At 39.7% G+C, this 23049-nt stretch overlaps 1 protein-coding gene across 2 annotated transcripts in view; it reads left to right on the forward strand.

Moving 5' to 3' along the window:
* The first annotated feature begins 282 nt into the window (after positions 1-282).
* Positions 283-23049, forward strand: part of LOC122838169 — a 116404-nt gene continuing 93637 nt past the window's right edge. The window contains exon 1 of one of the 2 annotated variants that reach the window (XM_044128591.1): positions 283-385. Coding sequence is in view for 1 of the 2 variants with exons in the window: in XM_044128593.1 (XP_043984528.1) it covers positions 351-381 (31 nt within the window). In the remaining variant the exon portion in view is untranslated. The remainder of the gene's footprint in view (positions 386-23049) is intronic. The other variant, XM_044128593.1, reaches the window with a different exon arrangement.

A 23049-nucleotide genomic window follows, 5' to 3' on the forward strand; every position in this document is an offset into this window, starting at 1 on the left:
TGAGGAAGATTTAACCACCTTTCCACATGGAAAAGGCGTATTAGAAGAACCTAAACTTTTTTTTTTCCCAGAGTGAAATTTTGGCTCTTGTGTATTCATTTCAGCGAAAATGTCTTTTTTGTGAAAACCCTGACAGATTAACCAAACCTCTAACCTGACCTTCAACCCCAAACATGTCACACATACTTGGAAACAGTATTACAGGATTACATGTTCGCTGCAAAAAATTCCACAAAAGACTCGATTTGTTGTTCACCATTGTTGTTGCTTTGATGTGTTTGCAGCTAGCCTCATGTGGAGCGCCACTTACAGGCCTGGAGGAGTAAAAGCAGTCTTGTGGTCTGTCGTCGATGTTTCCGTGCTTTGGAGTTTGGGCTCCAGGTTGGTGAGAAAGCTTTCTCTTTCTGTTTCATTTTTCAAACTGTAAACTTAGAAAGTTCGCATTCTGTTTTGAAATTGAATGAATAACTAATTACTGTTTCATTTTTCAAACAATCATGAGAATTAGGTTTTCTTCTTTTGCTTTTAATTGCAAAAGAAAAAAAACCTAATGCCTTAACAAATTGGAAAAAAAAAATCCATGTAATGTTGTAATACTGTCTTAAAATGTCAGTGATAACGACTTAGAAAACTATTCCCTCATATGGTACTTTCATTTCAGAACAAACTAAAATGATAAACAGACAGGAAAATACAGCGGTTTCTGTTTGTTTAAGGTTTCCAATCATATCACTGCATTTCCTCCTTTCTGTAATCCTGGCTAGACAACGGAGTGCTTTTGTTGCTTTTACTGTAAGTCTAGCCTTAACACAGTAACTTAAAGAAAACATCAATGATTTCAAATGCAGCAATTGGAGAAAACAACTTTCACCCCTTCAGTCTGCCTTTCATAAGACGTCAGTGTCGATAAATGACAAGCAGGTGGAGCTGTGAGCAAAGTAAAGCTCACAAGCAACACTTGTTACATTTAGTTAGTTTTCTTTTCTCACAACAGAGAGAGCCATGTGCTGGTGCAACATTCCGAGTAAGACTCCTCACCCAATGTGCGGCAGTATTCCACACAGCTAGGCGTAGATAACACCACCCAAATCCCAGAGGGTTGCCGCTTCAAATCCGCAAGTGGCAAACAATCAGAGGGCAGAGGCGATGGCCTGTATGTAGAGCTTGTCATTTTTTCAATTACTCGAGCTGTGGTTAAATGTTCATTTTCAGCAGTCAGCCCGGAGCGAAAAAAAAACAAAAAAAAACTACTGAGCCCCATTAGGTTTTTACCCACAGCCTCGCACTCATTAGTTCTCTCCGGTCAGACGAGAACGAGGGAGAAGCCGAGGCCGGCCTCTCTAAAGGAGGTCAGGGTGGGGTCTGGGCAGCCGCGGCAGAGATTGTTAAGGCCTCCACAGCCGGTACGCCCCAAAGAGAAGAACTCTGGAAAGGCTTCGGTGACCTTTCATAAGGCCAAATCAAACGCTGTTTCCTAGGTGTCTTGATTTGAGAGGAAGAACGAGAGCGTCAAAAGGAGATGGAACATTCTCAACTTGACAACACAGAATGAAGGGTTTATAGTCATTTGTAAATCTAGACTCAAAGGAAAATGCATTTAGTCCACAGCTAATAGGTGCAGAGGCTTTTATCCTTCCCATTGCATCCAGCAGCCTGCTTTTAGACCAGCGCAGGCATCATTAACCAGCGTCCTCTGTTTCCACTGACCTGAGGGATCCTGTCTTGATTTTGTGCCGCCACGGCTCTGCCAGCTAAATGGAGGTTGCAGGGAGATGGCATCCATTATTGAGGTACTCAATTCAAATGTCACCCGTTTCCACTTGGCACTGTTTTCTCTTCTGGTAATGTTTGCTCAGGGCATGCGAGAAAAGAGGAAGGGAGGAGAGGAGGGGAGGGACGGCCGTTTCTGCAGCCCGTTTTCCTGCGAAGGAGTTTTCAGCTGACATTAGCCAGGAACAGATGCAAGGTGACACCGCCGTAAAAAAGTCCCGTCACCTCACCTTGCACCTGGACACCTGGATGTTCTCCGGCGCGCTGGCCGGCGTGGTCGGTATCCTCCCGAGTGCAGGCCTAAAACAAGGCTGATTATAACTATTCATCATCTGGCCTCCCGCTTAATTGGACCGAAAGTAGATTGCGAACGGGGGAGTTTTGAGGGGAGGGAGGGGAGCAGGCACCCTCTCGGGGTGGGTGTGGACCGAACGCAGTCCAGATAAAAGAGCTGAAAATACTCGAGGTGCCTTGCAAGGTACAAACCCACTTTCTCTCTGAGTGCAGGTTACTTATTTGGCCACTACAGACTCGACTTTCATTACCCGGTTACCCCTCCTGTCAGTGTAATTCACTCCTATCATCCCTCAACCCAGTTGAAATTAACAGGTAATTTGTAAATGTCACTTTGGGTTAGACACCTCATTTTCTTCTTTTCTCCCCCCCAACAATCCGGCAACCGTGAGCTAATCTTTTTTTTTTTTTTTTTTTTTTTTTTTGCTTGTCTTTTGAATAAGATTTTCATTCAGAAACAGAGTTATGGTCCACTAAATAAATGAGAGTAATTGATGCGAAGGGGGATGGGGGGGGGAATGTGATTTACCGTAACCTATTAGAGTCAATCAATGACATAGCTCCCTGGTTTCCTTTAGTCTCCCTAATGCTTCATGTCTGCTGAAATTCTAAAGATGCTCATTTGAGGAAAGAAATTAGATGTGATGAGATGTTTTTGGTTTTTTTTTTTCCACACAAAAACACCCACCCACACAAACCCCTCTCACAAACTATGAAGCACAAATCGTTTATGAATACAGGGACATGGAAGTTGAACCCAAATGAGAAAATATTGTAGAAATCGTTGCGCATTTACACCTACTCTCTGTCTTAACTGTCAAAAGGGCAACTTAAGACTTTTACATGGGGGAAGCAAAATTGCATATGAAGCTATTTTCACAGGCAGAGAAGATTTCACCAACTAAAATCAATACAGATATGAAGAAAAAGTCAAGCAGATTTTTGCACAGACTTCGCCTAAGTGGAGGTGAAATGATACAGCCAGCTAACGAGACGAGACAAGACGATACAATACAATACGATACGTGGCGTATGGGTAACAACAATGAGCAACTTTACTGGCAACAGTATAAAAACAGGGAGAGGTTTTTACAAATAAACCTCTCACACATTAATATTCAGCCCAGAGATGATGAGTATTAGCCTGGCCACTGCCATCCTGTGTAATTCCACTGAAATAAAATCCTCCTGACTTTCTCTCATTCACTTAGATTCCCACCAGTAGACTTTTTAATAAGCCAATCAGAAAACAGATTTTTTTTTTCTTTCAAAAATCACTTCTGTCAGAAAAAAATGACTTAGGCCGTTATTTTAAGAAGTTGACAGCTTCTTTTCTTTTATATGTCTTGAAATGAAGCAATAATAATCCAGCAGAACCCGTCTAGAGCAGGAGATTTGCTACAGGGATGTTCAGAGAGAACAGAGGCGGTTCTTAAGGCAAAAAGGGTTGAATCCTGTACTATCAAGGTGGCTAAAAGAATGCCATGCAGAAATACATGAAAGCAGCAAATAATTGTGATTTTAAGTTCCTGACATAAAATGTTGTTGCATGACTTAACAGACTGTTTTATACGACAACATATTAGGGCCATTAGAAGAAGTAAGGGAAGAAAATGGTAGTAAATTTCCAGACAAAAGCTCAGAAGTTTTGAGGTTAATCTCATACATTTTGTGGGACAAAGTTGGCAGAAGAAAATTCTGAAAATTTGAGATTAACCTCAGAAATTTTCTGGGGAAAAAAACCAGAAAAAACATGAAAATTTTCAAGATTGAAAACTCAAGAACTTTCAAAATTATCCACTTTAGAAACCTTGTGAACCACTTTTTTTTCCCTCTTGAGAATTTGAATTTTTATTTATTTTTTTTACATTTTGGTATTTTCCAGGAAATTTTCTACTTTTGAAACTCAGAAATATACACATTTGTTTTTCTAGAAAATTTAGATTAATCTCAAAGCTTTTTGGCACAAATTTACTACCATACTTAAATATATTTTATTTTATTTACAGTGGCCCTAATACACCACCGTAGTTTTATTCTCTGACAGCTCACGTGTTAAAAAAAACAGATTACTAAGAAGTTTATTTAACCTCAGATCTATTGTCTTCATCAGTAAAGCCTGCCCTAAGTTAATATTTTCATCTCGTCTTGTCCTGTTTGCTTTTCAACTTTCATCTGACAAAGCAGCCACAGCCTGAGGAGACATGGACAGTAACCTTTCCCAGCATCGCTCGTCTCGCCACGTGTCTGTCATATGCTCAACAGCATTGCATGTGACACTGCGCTCCGGGGCGCATTTCTCCCAAATATGATTTAGGATGATTGAAAGCTTTTTGATTTAGAAGTGTATTCTCTTAAGCTAAGTGCTCTCAGAGACCATCAAGGAAATTTAATTGCCCCACTTAGAGAAAAAAAAGCAGGTTTTCTGACCAAAATGATATCAGATCTTAACGTCTCAATAGAAACACATGGAATTGGATGGTCAACTGGGCGCCTAATGTCATTGGGAAATGCAATTTTCTGATGGCATTTCCTAAGTCTGTCTCAGTGAAAGCACAAGATTGATCAAAATCTTAATGAGCCATTTTCAGAAGTGGATTTTGGCTTTGGTTTTTATGGTAGATTATGGAGTCAAACAGGCATTGAATGCTGACCTTAGGAAAGGCAAAGTTTCTCCGTTTTTACAAAGAGCAAAAAGGATAGTGGGACGGAGCAGGGCAGCAGAGGCAAAGGACTGGAATGGTTAGTGTCCATGGACTAAAACCTAACTGTTCTGAGAATGAGATTTTCATATATTCAAGTCCTTTACTCTGGTCTAGAGTGGGGTGTCTGATTCCGTTGGTTTGTTGCCGAACGGACAGCCCTCCTAAGAGTGAAAGCAACTGCTTCCAACCTTTTGTTCAAAAGACGGGAAACCAATAACAGAATTAAACGGTGAAGAGAAACTCAAGCTCGTCAGGATGTGGAAGAAAATTCAAGGATGCATCTTTTTCCATCAATTTAGATTCTTCATGTTCTGTTGAAATTGATTGTTGGTAACAAGGCAACAATTGTGATGAAGATCTGTTATATTTTCTCCGGTCCTGGGCTCCAGGAAGTAGAGAAGAAATGTTAGGAAGTTCTGCCTCTAGAGACGTGCTTCACTATTTTCATGTATTCTTCTTTCGGTGTTTGCTGCAAACATTTGTAGATCAGTAGATGTTATGTTTGAATTGGAGTTTTAAAGTAATTAATCACATTAAATCAATTCAAGTTTGAATGTAACTTTTTAAGTTTTTTTAGAAAAACTGTCATGACAATATAAGAGACAGATAATATGAAAAAATCAAGCTCCTCTGCCTTCTCCCAGTGCTATCTAGAAACAACCAATCAGAGCGAGGAGGTGGGTCAGACCTCTGTTAATCACCATCTTGTGTGGCGCTGCTCGTCCCCTCCCTTTTTCCCATCTGCCGCAGGTCCTGTTGTGAATGCTCAGGCTAGTTAGCATGGCCAAATGTAACAAATGCAGCATTTGTTAGGCTTTCAGTTGATGTGGTTCTCTTTCACACTGCACCGTGTCAAACGATCCAAACGTTCTCCCCTCCCTCACTGCACCAAGAACCACAGAAGAAGACACTGAACGCTACTTCCTTTATCATGAAATGAAAACGTAAACAGAGTCGCCTCAGATTTTAGTGGTGGGATTTCTCTATTGTCTTTGGTAAGAGATCAAGAGCCATTTGTCTTCCATGGCACTTCACTCACATGTTTGTTTTGATTGTATTTACCCAGAATGCCCAGTGCTGTAGTCCACTTCCTGCTTTTGGAGTGGTCCCCGGTCTGCTGGGACCCACATATGCATTGGAACCGCACCAGAGTTCACTTTAACCAAAGCGAGACCTAGATTTGTGGGCGGACCGTCGTTGGCTTTCTTTGTACCACATCAGAGTTTGATTACACATTCACACCTCCCCAAACAAACCGGGCTCTCTGTACAAACGAACCAGAGTTTGATTAAAGAGGGCCGGTGTGGATGCAGCCTTAAACGTTGTTTTCAGTCTGCCTTAATGCACTCATTTATTGTTTCTGTTCCGTCTCATCTTCATATGTGAAGCCATTTTTCTCAGTTCAGCTCATATTTTTGTATCGCTGGTAATTTACATCTATATCACTTCTCTGTGTCCCGCCACAGGAGCGTTTCCGTGTGAAGGTTTATTCTTACTAATTGTGCAGCCGCTTGTTCAAGCCTCCGGTGTTGTGATGAAGAACTGGGCTGTTAGATGTAGGAGTGTTTCTGCTCACCGCACTTTGGCTCCAATGACTTCCTGTTTCTGCTCCTCAGTAAACAAAGTCGCTCTACCACCGAACACAGCATTTCAGCGTTTGTGACTAATGTCAGAGGCAAGACAATAACATCTTGTGGTTTTGTCCCTAAACTCTTTTAGGTGCTGATGAGAAATTATGGAACAGAATATCAGAGCCTTTGTTGATGGAGTACTTAATAAATTTGCGACCACAGAAGGAGTATATTTCCGCCGTCCAGGATTTTCATATGTGGTTGAATCTGGGAGAGAGGGACAAGTTCAATCGGCTCAGTTCAAAATCAATTATGGATAAGTGGTTATTCTTCCTATAACGTATTTGTGAATAAAAGTAGCTCAAGCACAAAGAACAGCTTCAACTTTCAGCAACAGATTGTAACTATGGCAACACAACCATGATGATTATTCTTTGCTCTTTTAAAAAAATAAACTTTCCAATTCCTTTAACTCTCAAATCTTGATTAGAGTACCAGTCAGGGGGAACTGGATTTTTTTTTCTATGCCACACCTGATTCAAAGGTGTATGAAGGTCTTTGTAGATAGAAAAAAACATTCTGCCAAAAACACTCTGAAATTTAGACATTAATCTAAGAAATTTTCCAGAAAAACAAAAACCATGGAAATGTGTTCTAAACATCTGTCAGAAACAATATGAAATTTTGAGATTAACCCAAGATATTTTCTAGAAAAAAACTTTCCAGTTGGAGTTTTTGGAGATTCAGAGGTCAGAAATGTTTATTTGACCTTGAAATTATAACTTTTTTTCCAACTTTTTTTTATTTTTTAATTTGGGCTCAGAGACTACCGGTAACTTGTTTGTTGTACAAAACTTCAGAATTCAACCTCAAACTTTTAGTTTTTTGGCAGGAATTTACTCCCCCACCCCATACTCATCATTTCTCACAGCACGCTTGTGAAACAACCTTAAAACTTAATCCATATTTATTTAACCTGGTCCAGAAAATTCAGGCTTTCCATTTTTATGGATATTATATGCTGGCTATGTTCTTTCTCTCCCTCTTTGATCTAAAACTGATGTGGTCAGAACCATTTAGTTTTATGATCATTTTATAGTTGACTCTTCCGAGAGGCTCACGCTGCACTACTTTGATCCATAAGGATATTTAATTGTCTTTAAAGTGCACAAAAACACTTGTTTTTAATCAGCGCGACACAAGCCGGTTTTGATCTTTGCATTTAGATATTTACAGATATTCCTGTAGATAATCAGACATGTTCAGTCGAGTCGAGCTCATCACAGACGGCGCTTGGAGCTTTGAGACAAGATCCATTAAGATGTTATGGCAGAATGAAGGAATATGCCCTGTAATATCTACACGGGCTTTGGAGATAATGATCAAATGAAGGGGTCTTAGGAAATTAGCAATTCTGATTAGGATCCAATTATGGGGTAAGGAGGAAAAAAATTGACATTAATTCCAGGATGCCTTGTGCTTAAGATTTGTGTGACTTCATTTGGGAATAAATGAAGGATCCTGAATATGGCTTCTCAGATGATTTTCAAAGGATTATTAAGATTAAAAAAAATCATAATCTACAGCATATTACTTTTCCTATGAGATAGAATGATGTACATGAGCACGGGTTGAAACTGTCAGGCCGGCGTGAAAAGAGAGACACCGCTCCCCTTCGACTCAACTCTTCAGCTCCTTCAGACTAGCTGGGAGCAATTAGCAAACAGCCGGTGACACTGTGCACTTGCTGAGCTCTCTATATGCGCTGCTCAGTGAAACGCTGGTAAAAAGTTGTTAAAGGGTTAATAGAGGAGTCATGTTGTGATGATTTTCTGAAGGCGGAGTTTCAGAAAGAGCATGGGCGCATATATATATATATATATATATATATGTAAAACATGAGTTGTTACAGCTGAAGATTTTTTTAACAACTTATAAAGTTTTAAATGGGCTAGCTCCTCCTTTTCTTTGGGATCTTTTGATATTTCTTTCTGTGTCCAGAACTTTACGATCAAATAATCAGCTGCTACTGAAAGTTCCTCGGACTCGACTTAAGAGAAAGAGAGTTCGGGCTTTCTCTGTTGTTGCTCCTATTTTATGGAATAATCTACCTTTCCAGATTAGATCTGCTCACAGCCTGGATCATTTTAAGTCGCTTCTTAAAACTCATTTTTATTCTTTGGCATTCATTTGAGGCCTGATGCTGTGGCTCTTCTGTTTTGATACTTGTTTTTATTTATTTTTTTTCTCATCAACTTATTTTATTGTCGTTCTTGTACAGCACTTTGCTGCAGTTTTACACCTGTTTTTAAAGTGCTATAAATAAATTTGACATTGACATTGAGGGTAACATATGTAGTGGCTTGATTGTGCTCTACAGTGGCATTTAAAGGTTCAAAGCATTTGACTTCTCAATCATCTAAAAGTATAAATAATACAGTAAATAACAAAAAAAGCATTCAAAGATGTCCTGGCATCACTCTATTGGTGCATAAAATTGTGTGTCATCTCCATAAAAGCTAAAACAGAAACAAAACCCAAAGGTGGCAGAGAGCAAAAATAAATGCCACAACAATCGATGCCTGTATTATGACATAAGACACATGAATATAGTAATAATGATAATATTTTCTGAAATGTAAATGCTACTTTTAACACTTCGTAAAAAGTACAATAGCTAGCATTAGCATAGATAAAAATCACATCAAGGTGTAACAAACAAGCCAGCCTGAGCTGATTCTGAGCGACCCACTGTTTGTTTGCCACGCGGTAATGAACCGGCCGGATTCACTAAAAGCGTTCCGCCGCCTTCTGCGTATGACCAGCCGCCTCGGAGAGAGGATGAACTATTAGCAGATGAACCCGAGCCGTCGCTTCTGTTTCCCCCTGAATCAGGAAATAGTTTGCCTGCGCACAACCTTCAGGAAATAACGGTGGGCCTCGGCCGGCGCCACGGATCCGCGACCAGACGCCGGGCGCAATTAAGCCGCGCGCGGCATGGGCGGCCATTATGTATGAAATCAAATTACCTTCATTAACCTGCCAAGTTGGCTGAAGGCGTCACAGCCCACCGGTGCGCTCTCTCCGCCCTCGCGCAGGAAGATGAATGACGAACCAGGAGAGGCGCAGCATGCTGATCTCCCTGCAGAGTTCTAATACGACGTCCCCTCCCAAAATTTCCTAATGCATTCATGCTCATGGAAACCATTTGTGAAGCCGCGGCCACGTGTGTTTTAATGTTGCAAAATGAAATGCATGGCTCGAAAAACAATATCACACAGTATGAGATAATTATCTCTCCTGGCTTGACAAATGGGCCGATACCTATGTGCATACATGCTTTTGAGCACTGAATATGTTCCTTCATGAATAGGCATGGAGCAGCATCCCTCGTCATCAGACATTTATTTGTTGCCTTAACGCCTATTGCCTCAACAATAGCAGTGCAAATAAGGAAAAACACAGTCGAAGGACACTTTAGGGACTAATATGGCAGAATGAATAAGCATACGGGAACATACAGGGCTGTGAAAAAGTATTTGCCCCTATACAGTTTATACAGTTATCTTCTATTTTTTTGCTTCTTTTTCAGTCTTAAAGGTGCAGTATTGTGTGAAATTGACTTTTTTGAGCTTTCCATCATGTTATAATGTTATTTCCTCACCAAAAACATTCCTGGAGTGTTGCCTTGATTCTTTCATGCATGTTTGAGAAATCCTTTAATCTCTATGGCAACCGTTCAGCTATTCAAAACTGGTTGGACCTAGCTCCGCCTTCAAGGACAAAGCTCCTCCTTAGAGCTGCAGATTCTGAGCTTTTGCCTCTCACAGCAGCCCTCCCCCACTGAGCTCCTTCAGACTAGCCAGAAGCAATTAGCAAACACCGCGGGGGGTGGGGGGGTGGGAACTGATGAGCTCAGCAAAAGGCTGGTAAAACGTTGTTAAACAGTTAAAAGAGGAGCGGTGTCGTGATGTCTTCCTGAAGGCAGAGTTTAAGAAAGAACAGGAGATTTTAAAGAGACAGAGTCCCAATTTCAAGGTGTATAAATTACAAAGTCAAACTTCTTTGAAGTCATATTTGATATACACAGCATGTTATGACTGAAATTAACATAGATTCTTCATTGTACTTTAATATGGCAATATGTGCCTGGAAGATACGCAATAATGCCCCTTTGATAAATAAAATCAGCATTTCCAAACAGCTATAGTTGAGGTAGATGTATCTGTAAATTTAGATTGATGACCTATCACAAAAAAGCAAAAAAGAAAAAAAAGGGGACAAATACTTTTGGACACTGTTGCAAAAACAAGTACTTTGTTGCATTTCTTCCTCAGTAACATAAAGAGGAATACTCTCTCACTGCTGACCTCATTTGCCACCATGAAGGATGCTAAACTGTATTGAATTTAGACTCTTAAAGGGAGGGGAAAAAAACATTTCCCCCCACAAACAAGTTATTTCTCTCTGGAAAGCAGGAATCGGGTTTACAAAATGCAGTCCTATCTGGCTGCACGCATAATCATGGGGCCTTATGTAAAACTGCCAGCAGAGGCACCGGGAGGAGCTGATATTTGTAGTGACTGGCTATCAGAGGCAGCATCGGAGGTAAGTGATTCTATTTAGATAGATAATAAATACGCGGTCATGGGGAACCTATATCCCAAACCCGGCGTAATAACTTTGGGCTGCGGCTGGGAGAGGAAGTTACCGATCCGTCTTTACAATATTTACAGCAGCTTTGCTTCCCCTTCTATTCCTCTCGCTGCTAATTTTATTTCCTCCTCATTACGAACGCCACTTTTTTTTTTTTTTTTTTTTTTCAATGAGAGAGGCCTCTTCCTTGTCGAAATATCTCCTCAGTTCTCCTGTTTATCAATCACGCAGTGGCTTTTAAAGGCTGGAGGCGCGCGGGTAAAAATCACTCCTGAATTCCACTTAGCCGATGCGCTGACTGATTGGGGAATTAGTGTTACTGATGTTTGAGTGGTGGTAATAACTGTTCAGAGATATATTTAAAAACAAAAGAGCAAAAAAAACAAGCAAACTGCACACTGCCAGGTATGCAGTATGTTAGTCACAGAGGTAGAGATTTAATTAGTAGTGTGGATTTTATTTATTTATTTATTTTTTGCATCTTTTAAGTACCTCAAAAACTTTGTTTGGTTTTCTATGTCTGACCTGCTGTGTCGCATTGCTAACTAGCATACTGTGGCTTTTTGTTCCGAATGCCACTTTAGATCTGATGAAATAATTTTCCTTGTTGTAAAATAAATCCCAGCTCATTCTACCTGCTAGGCCATTACTTCATTTTCATTTTGAAAGTCAGAACAGTTGTTCTCTTAATATATGAACGGATACAACCTCTGGTTTAATCAGCATCAGGCAGCCCTAACATGACTTTCTTGTTATAGGAGCTACTTCTTAGTAAAATGCTGGTAAAAATATTGTTTCACAGTTAATAGAGGAGCCACGTTGTGACGACTTCCTGGAGTTTCTTAAAGGGGAGGAGTTTTTAAAGACACAGAGGCCCAATTTCAAGATGTTAAATTTCTTTAGTCGTATTTGATATAAAGCATTTTTATAACAACTTAATGTAACATAGTTACTTGCTTGTGTTTGTGATTGGAAAATATATTAAACTGCCCCTTTACAAAAAAAAGAAAAACACAAAAAAAGCACATAAAATAGTGTAGTAGGTATGCCGGGCCAATCGGTGGCGCTGTAACGATGTCACAAAACAAGACACACACACAATAGGCCATGTTTGTTTTTTGTAAGATTGAGACACAGAGAGAGAGAGGAAGATGGGGATTCAACATTATTGTTAAAAATAAAATAAAAATTAAAAAAGACCTGGCTCACATAAGACATGGAAACATAAAACCTGCGTTCAGATCCAGTCTGGATCCGGGTTTCAAAAATGATCATTGCTAGTCTAAATATTAAACTAAAAAACTGGGGTGTTCACACCACAGCTAGATTTATTTTCAGATTAAATTAAATGCATACATTCTATGCAATTCTTTAAAAACTGTCATTTACTTCCACTTCACATGATGTACTATTTGCCATTTGTCTATCCCACTAAAATATACTGGATTGGTTATGACATGACTAAAGGTCGGACCATAGAGTTAATTTGCAAAATCTGGAGGTGACACAGATACAGACAAAAAAATCCAGGCACCATTTCAAAATGGATAAATACTTAGCCTAAAAAGTACAACTTGTGTAGTTTCTCCATAGAAATCATATTACAAAAGTTAACAGTTTCTGGATTTGAGCTAACAGGGTTAGGGCTTGAAACATCTGGAGAGATGTGCCAACACACAAGACAATATGAGTTCTTTTTCCCTAAATATGAAAGACAAGGTGGACATGACACTCCTGTGCTGACAACCCCAGGCAATGTTTTTTAATGGAGAAACCACCGGCTGCACTGTGAACGTCCACGGTGTTGCATTATGGATTCCTAAACGTGGTGTTCTCGGTTGTCTTACACACAGTTTTATTTTTATTTATTTGTTATGGCACTTAACCCAAACATATGCACATCAAAAAACAGACGGATGCATGTACTCTAGTTACTCAGCTCAACTCCGTGGCGTTCGCTTGTGCTTTAAAGCATTCGTTGTAGTGATGCATAAATAAACTCTTGACTTGATTATTGCCACATTCGGAACATTTTCTGTTTTTAAAGGGAAACTACTGAATTGCAGTGCGACTGGAAAGTCTTCCACTGATTAGGCGTAATGATTTTCAAGGTGAATTTTCTAAAATATGTCCAATTAGAGATAAAAAAAAAAAAAAAATCACCCAAAGTTCCTTCTAACGCATTTCTAAATTTTGCATAAAAATTAACTGCTTCAACACACAGAAGCCAAACATGGTCCTTTCTTCATTAGCTTTCCATTACAAATAACTTCAAGTCTTGTTGATATTCTGCTGATGTCGAAAAAACACAATTTCGCAATGGCGGCGTTTCCATTAAAAAATCTTATTAAAATCACACATACATTAGCTACTTCATGTGATGAGTCATTAAAACATTTTTTCCCCCTGCTAACAAATACAACACATGAAAATGAATAGATAATAAATGAAATCGAACAGATATGTAAAACATTTTAGTTGATGTAAAAAGTAGGTGATGGAGCACACGAGGAAGCATGTTTACGCGATAACTCATTAAAAATCTCGACAGCGACAAATGTAAACAGTTACATGAGCTAGCGCTCATATGTCAGCCGTCATTCGGCGTTTCATTCAGATGTCGGAGCAACAAATATAAATATAGATGTACTTTCAAGCGGCTATGTATGCTGCATTTTGGGGAAATTGTAGTTTTTGATTTTTACATTTTTCAGCTGGCTGGAAGAAACGCATTACACTTTTCCCTCAGCACAAAAAAACAAAAAACAAACAAAAAAAAAAAAACATAAATTTGGCTGTCTGGATGTATTTTTGTTCCCTAAAAACATGAACATGCCCAGAACTGAACAGCCTAGGTCGGTTCTGGACAGATGTTTTTCATACTCTGTCCAGGTTCCTCAGAGTGGCAGTAACACCTGCCCCTCTCTTGGCCCTGTTTGGTTTCAGTTGCCTTCACCAGCCTCTAAACGACAGGTTGTCATTCTGCTCTCTGTTAGCGAGGCGCTCAGCTCTGACCAGCTGGAAAGGTGCTGCTCCGCCAGCTCACAAACAGTGGTTATATGACCTGAAACTGGAAAAAGTTGCATGTTCTCTGCCGCACTCAACTGGTAAATTTGAATAAACTCGGGGCCCTCTTTCTCGACACATTTCAAAATATACAATAACACTTCAGATTAATTCATTTTCATTAAAATGTGCTCCGTTCTTGTTGGGGGGTAGGAATGCAGTGACCTGGGTGGGAGTACATGGGATTACTTTGTAGGAATTATTTTTCTGTATATTATTTTGTGTTAGATAAGTATTTTTTTTTGTATCCACAGACTGTATTTATTAGAAGAAAAACTTCAATAAAAAGTCAGTGATTAAAAAAACATCAACATTAATGATGAGGAAACTACAGCAATGCCAATAAGCAAGTTTATTCTTCTCTCTGCTCCTTTTCATTCATGATTTTTATTTAAGTTGTTGCATTGAACTTTTTATATTTATTATTGAGTGAATGAATGAACAATTGAAATAAAAAAAAATAGAAAAACATCACTCTTTAAAAATAAAACTTGGGAAAGCTTTACGAGTTTTCAAGTAATATTAGTTTGTTGCTAATTTTCTCACTATATGGAGCTGAACCTGAAAATATAGCATATGAAAAGCACTAATAAGAACTTTTACTGAAAAGAGTGACCTGTTTATTGGTGTCTTAAATCACATTTATGTTTAGGATAGAATTATTAGAACCACTGTAATTTATTGAAGATTTTTACCAAAAGCTTGAATAGCTGCTGCCCGTGTTCATAGATAATTGTGTTTTTGTAGATGCCTTACAAAATGCAGCATTTCAACTCAGAGTTATCATAATGTGAGAATCTAACACCATCCAAGGTACCTGACACGTTTCCTCTGAGTTGACTTGTTTCATCCCAGCTTAAAGAAAAGGTTGCCAGGTTTTGGAATTCATTATCAGTGTTTACTGAATTTTTGTTCTGCTGCGGCCAAATACAAGACATGAAAATGAGTCCATATTTCCATGCCAGAGTTAAAAAAGGAAATCGAACGTGGATGTAAAACATTTTAGCTGATGATGGGCGATGGAGTTGTCTGGTGAGCCGGGAATAAAGTTGTCGATTCCCTGCAGGTACATGCTTACTGGTCAAACACTTTGCTCTTCTTTACACGAGCTAATTAGGCTGGTTTTATAACCAGGTTTGCTTAGCTCCGTCACGCATGGATGAATTACCATTTTGCACTTCTCACTTAATCGTTTTAATTACCACAGGCAATTTATCAGGCTGTCTTCAGGCCATGAATAATTGGAATATTATTAGATGATGAGTATATACTCTGTATGTCAGCATCTACTGCATAGATCTGAAAGTGGGTTTTCTTTTTACTTCGTTTATGATGAAATGTGCAAAGTGTGTAACTTTTTCACTGAGCTTGCCCTTTTTTTCTGTACACCTCCAGAGACTGACGGATAGCGGCTGCTGCTGCTGCTGCTGCTGTGCATGTTTTCACGTAGCGAGGTGCGTGTTCGGAGGGGAGGATGTTTGCGAGGGACCGGTCCTGCGCTGACTTTGTCCTGACATTCTTTTCTCCACCAAATCAGCAGCAGACGTCCCCTTTGCACAGATCAAAGAGGGCTTTGCTACAGAGTGTCCACAGAGAAAGAACACGGCATGGTTGTCGGGGGAGGGGGGAACACTTTGGTACTTGTAACTTGTCAGTTTTACATAGATTTACACTTGCTATTTTCCTTCTAAAGTTAACTTTTTATTCTTTGGTTGTTGCTACTTATAAATACTTCTTTGCAAAAGTATCCGTTCTCTCTAGAAGAGCCAGTGGCAAAAATGTAACAGGATTTTAGAGACTTCTAAACCTAAAGCTAAACTGGACAATTTTGTGAACATTGACAGAAAACAAAAACCTCTTACCAAGTATTTTTGTCTACTTGCTGTTGTTACTATCTAAGTACACTTAAAATAAGACAAAACTAATTTGCAAGTAATTTTCACTAAGATATTGGAGCTTCTTTTAAGTAAGTTTGATTGGCATATTGTTTCACCTGTAATATGAGAAAAATGTCTTCTAGGTGACAAAATTTGCCAGTGAAACTAGTTAGTTTTTAACAATATTCAAGACTTATTGACTCAACACGAGTTTAGTGAAAAATTACTTGCAAGTTAATTTTGTCTTATTTCAAGTGCAATAAGATATTTGCATTAGAAACAAGACAAGAATACTTGGTAGGATTTTGTGTTTGTGCTGTATGACGTCTATGTTTGCACTTTTGCTTAGTTGGGGTTTAAAGCCGTTCACATAACAGTTCAATGTATATATTTCTGTTTAATTAGTACTGTGCAAAAACAAAACAAAACAAAAAAAAACAGATTTCAGCTAAAAATTGGGAATTTAGCTTCAAGACATCATGTGTGGACGAAGCCCAAGAGACCTAAATTAAACTAAATAAGCTCAATTTAGCTCAATGTTGGACCAAAACACTGAGAGGCTGATAAATCATAAATCATAGAGAAAACACCTGGAGGTATTGCTATTGAAGATGGATCTAATTTTTGACATGAACTTTGACCTTTGCTTAACAAAATGCTAAGTTTCACTTCATTTTAGACTGAAATAATTTTACAAACCTTAATTTTTCTTGTTAGTTTATTTTTGTACACGTAAATTCACAGCACATCAAAGAGACACACAAAAACAAACTGAACCAAATCTTTTTCAGATCCTTCGCTGCTTTTTGTTGTGTTTTCGACGTGGACCGGATCTGATGAATGTTACATCACATTATTCCCTCACAGCACGGCCTAAATGCAGCTGATGCCGACAGCAGGGGGCATTTTCTTCAAGCAGAGCCTTCTTTTGGTTGTTTTTGTTTTTAGCCAAACACATATCCTTACTGCTGTAGCCGCAGCAAACCTATCCATGTTTACACACGCTACAATATAAGAACAAAAGCTGCATGGACTTATTAAGTTCAGCAAAAACCCACAATGGCGGCTTTCCTGAATCACACCTCTGACTTACAGCGGCGCTCCTTGAAACTTCCCTGCGCCGATGTGCTGTGTTTTACCGAGAGGACTGCAGATTAGCATATGACATGACAGATTACATTAAATCATGTCTGCGCCGTATTTCATGACATTAGCCTCTTAGCCCAGGCATACAGATGCATGCAAATGCTCCTCCAAACCCTCTTATTTAAATCTGCTGCATGACATGGCACCTTTGATATGATTATTAGTCATCTAAGCGACTTGACTTCACCCTCATCAGATAGGGGATGTCAGCGAAGGTGAGAAATGATGGCCACTTTGAACACGAACCCTGACAAGCTGCGCTGGAAATGCCTGAGCAGCTAATGCCTGACTGAAAATGTTATTAAGGGGCTCCTGCTCGTTTCAACGCAACAATCCCAAACTTTTCCGGACTCAAACTCAAAGAGTTCTCCGTCTTTTTTGTACACTTCAGATTATGAAATACAAAGGTTTCCTGTGATTTTATGGCTGATATTCCTTCAGCGGATTGGCAGACTAGAAGGAAGAAACCAAGGAATAAAGGAAAAAACAGGCACATGAAAAATTATTGAGGAGATCGTATAGGAGCAGAAAAGGAACGAAGAAAGAAAAGAAAGCAGCACGTATAACAATAAAGGAAGGACACAAGGATGAACAGAAATAAAGGAGGAAAGGCAAGGAAGGAGGCCAGAACAGAATGCATGGTGGACACAATGAAGGAAAGAATGAAAAGAAAGGACTCAAGCAAAAAAGATAAGAAATTAAGGAAACAAGAAAGGACAGATGGAAAACAAAACAGATGGTGGGAATGGAGGAAGGACATAGGGAAAGAGGGATGAAAAGGAAGGAAGGGGAACATGAAGAAAGGATACAAAGAAGGAAGTTACCAATTGGGGACTAAGAATGGACAGATGGAAGAGAAAGGAAAGAAAGTGAGCCAAAAGACGAAGGAAAGAAAAAAAGGATGACGGGTAGAAAGCACATGTAGGGAATGGACAAGGAAGAAGGAAAGGTTGAATGAAAGGACACAAAGAAGGAAGCTACCATAGGGACTGAGAATGGACAGATGAAAGAAGAAGGTAGGACACAAGGAAACAAAGAGAAAGGAAGAGGCCAGGGAAGACAAAATGTTTTGAGAACAAGATAATGAATAAAGTCTGGACATAGAACATCTGTCCGTCCTTTTCCAGATCCAGAAAGTACTGAAACAAAAGCCCAAACATTCTCAGAACTCTCTCAGATTGTGTAGGAACCTTGATCATTCCGCCCTTGTTTTCTGACATAGGGGGAACGTTCCCAGCTGTGCCGCTCTCTCTTCATTTCCTGTTTTTTAAAACGCTAACAGGAAGCATCGGTGCCTCCCCCGCCCCCCTGCCCCCCTGCCCCCCTGCTTCCCCACCTCCAGCGTTCTAGGAGCTAGGAGATGCTGCTCAGATTGCCGTTGTTCATTTCACGCCGTCCAACTCATTAGCAACAGAAGTCAGTCTGTCTCAGTCATAATGGCTGCGCAGATGGCTTTCCAATCTGCCCCATGTAAAGAGTGAATCATGATAATAACACATAATCTGCTGTTTAACACATGCCTTTTGCTTCAATTCTCTTCTACAAAAACGACTCCCTGAGAGTTATAAATCAAGCTCGGCCCTTCTTTAGATCCTCCAGCAAACCAAGAGACTTGAGACATCATCTTCGTCGTCGTCGACGACGACGATGATGATGTGCGAAACCTCGGTCCGCACACACCCAGTGTTTGCGCACCACGTCCTCCTGCTCTTTTGGGAGACGAGGGCTTGTAGATACTTCCCTCCAATTATTCCCAGTATCTCCAGAGAAGCCCCCAACACCACTTGTGTGTCTTGTCTGCGCTCTGTGGTCTTTAATCTTAATTATAAAGCTATCATTACAGCATGAACCCTGGGCTGCCAACAGTGGAGCCCTGGGCTCATCTGCTCTGAATCAATCAAACTAAGTTCTGCACTGGAGGACTTTTTCCTCCTTTTTTTTTTCTTTTTTCTTCTAGTCAGGTCATTTTGATTCTCCCTTGTCTCATTTTCATAATTATGCCAGTCCTTTTCTCTAATGGTGTGAAAATGCTCTACCTCCTGAAGCTTTACATGCTTTAGACTGAATATTAAATCCCGCGTTGCCCCGTTTGAACATCTGACCTTGCTTTAGGACTCGGTGACAATGTATTCTTTTCCTCATCGGATGCAGGTGAAGCTGCTGTGATTAATCCAAAGAAGAACAGGATTTCTTCCCTGTGGTGCTTGTTAAGGCTCATTAACAGAGGACAATGAAGCAAGAGAAAAAGGGGTTGGAGGAACCCGGAGTACTTCAGCAATTTATTTATTTAAAGGTGTTAGATCTGGAGCTGTGTGTCTGCGAAACCCACTCATTGACACTAAAATTGTCAGCTCGTGCTGCAAATCAGACCAGTATAAAACTGGATGACAGAGAGGAAGCTGGCAGGAGCCATCAGTGACAAATTCTCCTCGTCTCAAAGGCAGCTGACATCTTAAAGCTGCGATCAAGTGGAATGATCAAAGGCATTCAGTACTCCATTTAGAGCCGTGGCCTGTGTGCGTGTGTGTGTTTAGCATGATAGTGTCAGGCAGGGGGGATGTGGGGGGGTGTACTTAAAAAAACAAAATCCAACCTAAATTAAAATTCATTTTCTGCAGATATCTCACTGTTTAGTGGAGACTTTGTGACGTACCTTGTCAAAACTGTTATGGGGAGACCAAGGATAACGTGTGTACAAACCACCACTTTTATCTCCCCCACCTCCACACACACACACACACACACACACCTCCCTCTGCAGGAGCGGCACTTGAATTCCTGGCTCTTAATGACATTATCATTGCTTTAATTTTATTGTACAATACCTGTGTAGACAAGTGCTGAAATAGCAATTTCAGAGCACAAAAGCTATTAATCAGATGGGGGGTGGAGGGAAGGAGTGTGTGTGTGTGTGTGTGTGTGTTGTTAGCAGCTGTTAAATCCCATCTGTGACTTCAGTGCTGCTTATGTTACTGTGCGTATTGATTTTAACAAAGATGTATTTACACTACCACTAAAGAAAAGCGTTTCATGTACAGAACCTTGAATTCACGCTGTTGAACCGTTCCACGTTTTGTCATATTGCATCCACAAACGTTCAGTGTATTTAATTAGATCCCATCTTTAGATGTTTCTAAAAACACCACTGACCAAACGGACACCATAAAGACAAATGGTAAAAATGCTAAATGGCCTATACTTGCACAGCGCTTTATCGAGTCCCGAATACCCCAAAGTGCTTCACACCACAATTAGTCATTCATCTATACACACACATATTCACACGCTGTTGGCGGGAAGCTACTGGACAGTGGCCACAGCTGCCCTGGGGCACACTGACAGAGGCAAGGCAGCCACGTCTTTACTAGCAGGAAGGGACCAGATTTGACGTTTTGAGGTTGACTCGTGTTGGGCAGGTTAGTGGGGAACTCAGAGTCCTGAAGAGGGAACAGGGTTTGTGCTCTGACTCAGGTTTAGAAATAAAACTTTTTCATAATCAATACTGGGTTTCTTTTAGCTTTCTTGTTGTCATTTTGAGATGGAGACCTATTTTTTGTGTGGGCTCTAGTATGAAAGGAAAGGGGGGAAGACATGCATCAAATGTCGCCGGGTCCGGGAATCGAACCCGTGACGGCCACGTCAAGGACTCAAGGCCTCCTAACGTGGGTCGTGCTATCCTCTACGCCACCACAGCACGCTCAGAGCTGGAGACCTTTTAATAATACTGAAAAAATAAATAAATAAATTCTGAATCCACGTGTTAACTCTGTTCTCAAGACGTATCCACAGCTCAACAGTGAGAGAATGTTGGAGCGAAATTAAATCATTATTTATTTTTTTCCTAAGCAATCCAAAGGCATTTAATACAGCGTTCATTACAGACATAAATACGGTCATTATTGTGTAGCTACTGCGAACATGAACAGATTGTTATGAGCCATTAGCATCCCATAATTCACCAACGTCGCTGGCTAATAATCAAGCTCATCACTTCAGAGTGAAAATGTGTAGCAGCTTTAGCCTGTAGCTCAAATACCAACTTCCTTTCACTCTTCATTACATCAGATAAAAGCAGTTAATAAAACTCAAGTCTCAGACCAGCAATACAGTCCAGGCTAGTCTAAAGTTTTTAGAGCAAAAGCCTAAGCATAGTCTAAAATGGAAAACAAATTACTAACCTCAATGAATATCCAGCAGATATTCATTGTTGAGTATCAGTTGGATATTTACCAATGAATACCCTGTAGAGGGGTAGTGGTAGCTGTCACAATATCCATTTTCACCTCTGACGGTTTGGATCTAGTTAATCAGTCAGCGTGAACATCCAAAATTTGCTGAAATGCTTCATTTTGTGGAATGCACTGTGAAGTTTGTTGAAGATGCTAATTTGATGAAGCGTCACATATAAGGTCTACTAAGTCGGTCACAATGTCACTCCAAGATTTAAGTCCAACTTCTTAGGTGATGACAATGAACTTTGAATATTTGGCCTTTGGCAAAAAAAAAAAAAAAAAGTCAATCATTTTTTGTGTTTTTTTAAGAACTGAAGTAAGTGGAAGATTAGCTTTAAAGGTGAAAGATTTAAAATCTAAGTTTAAATAAAAGGTATAATGCATAATTCAGTTGCTGCAGCACCATCTTTTAACATTTTCCTTTTTTTTTTCCCAAGCTACATACTGAATCTTTGAACTTACAGTCAAAGGAAGCGAAACCCAAAAGAAGTCCCAAAAGAAGTCCTACACAAAGGCCGACTGTAAGTCACTGCATTTATCGTTGAGGAACGATGAAATCAAAGAGCCGATGAACTAATCCTCCCAACTCTTAGCAAGCCAAGCAGGTGAGATTTTACTTTCCACTGTCTATGCTGTTTAGTCAAGGCACTACAAAGGAAATAAAATCTGACATGTGAGCACGAGACTGAGATTACCTTACAGTTCAAAGGTCAAAGTTCTCAAATTCTAAATCCCTCCCAAAAACCTTTTCACTGTTGTATGAAGAAAGAAAAAGCCTTAGTTTAAGACGATAAAACGGAGGTTCTCACTGCTTTTAAAATATGCAAAGCAGACCATGCTAACATTAACCACCGCCTACATTATTTATACTCATGAAAAGTGTTTTATCAGCAATATGTCTGCTTTATTTTACCTTAAAATATTCAAATTGAAGCAGAACTAAAATATCCGCCGTGTAAAGCAAGCCAAAGAAAGGCTCTTTAAAATATTCTTATAAATCAATGCTAACTATTTTTACATATTTGGTGAAATACAGTTTGTGTTATTGCAATTTTCCCAAGTGGCAAATCTTAGATAAATTGCCAAAGGCTTAACAAGCTAAAAGAAGCACTTTTGTCTTTCTGTGTCTGAAATATTGTGAAGAATTGATGATCGGCCATTTTTAGCAAGACCTAGCGGTATAAAATATCGGAAGATGTTATGTTTCATAGCAAAGACGGAGATTGTCGAATTTTTATTGACGTTATTTACGGTGGAGGGGATTTTAGAGTGAGAGTGAAAAGCTTTTACCGCGCTCTACATTTGCCACGTAGCAGGGAGCTTTTTAAAAACTAAAGTGCTGCTTGTCTGCTTTTTAACACTCAATCTTTTCCATCGCCCTTAATTCCCCAACGCCCATCACAAATTTAGCCTGGTATGCGACTGCTAATTTATCCTTTCGATGTATGATATCCTGTCATCTCCTCATTTGTCCCTGAGTGTTTCTAATCGGAGATAATCCCAGTCAAATCCTTTGATTGTGTGTTTGGAGCAGCTCCATCTCTAAAGAAGCAATTTAATGGCTTTATGGCACTCGGTGTAAAGTCATTTATCTAGCGGATTGGATGTGAATGCTTGTTTTAATAAGTGCTCTTCATGAATAGTAGGAGAGGTGCCATTTAATTAGCCAGAGTGTGGACCCAGCTCAGAAGTACAATATTTTGTAGGGTTTTTTTTTTCTTTTTCATGTTTT

The sequence above is a fragment of the Gambusia affinis genome, linkage group LG10, assembly GCF_019740435.1.
Source record: "Gambusia affinis linkage group LG10, SWU_Gaff_1.0, whole genome shotgun sequence".
NCBI lineage: Eukaryota > Metazoa > Chordata > Actinopteri > Cyprinodontiformes > Poeciliidae > Gambusia > Gambusia affinis.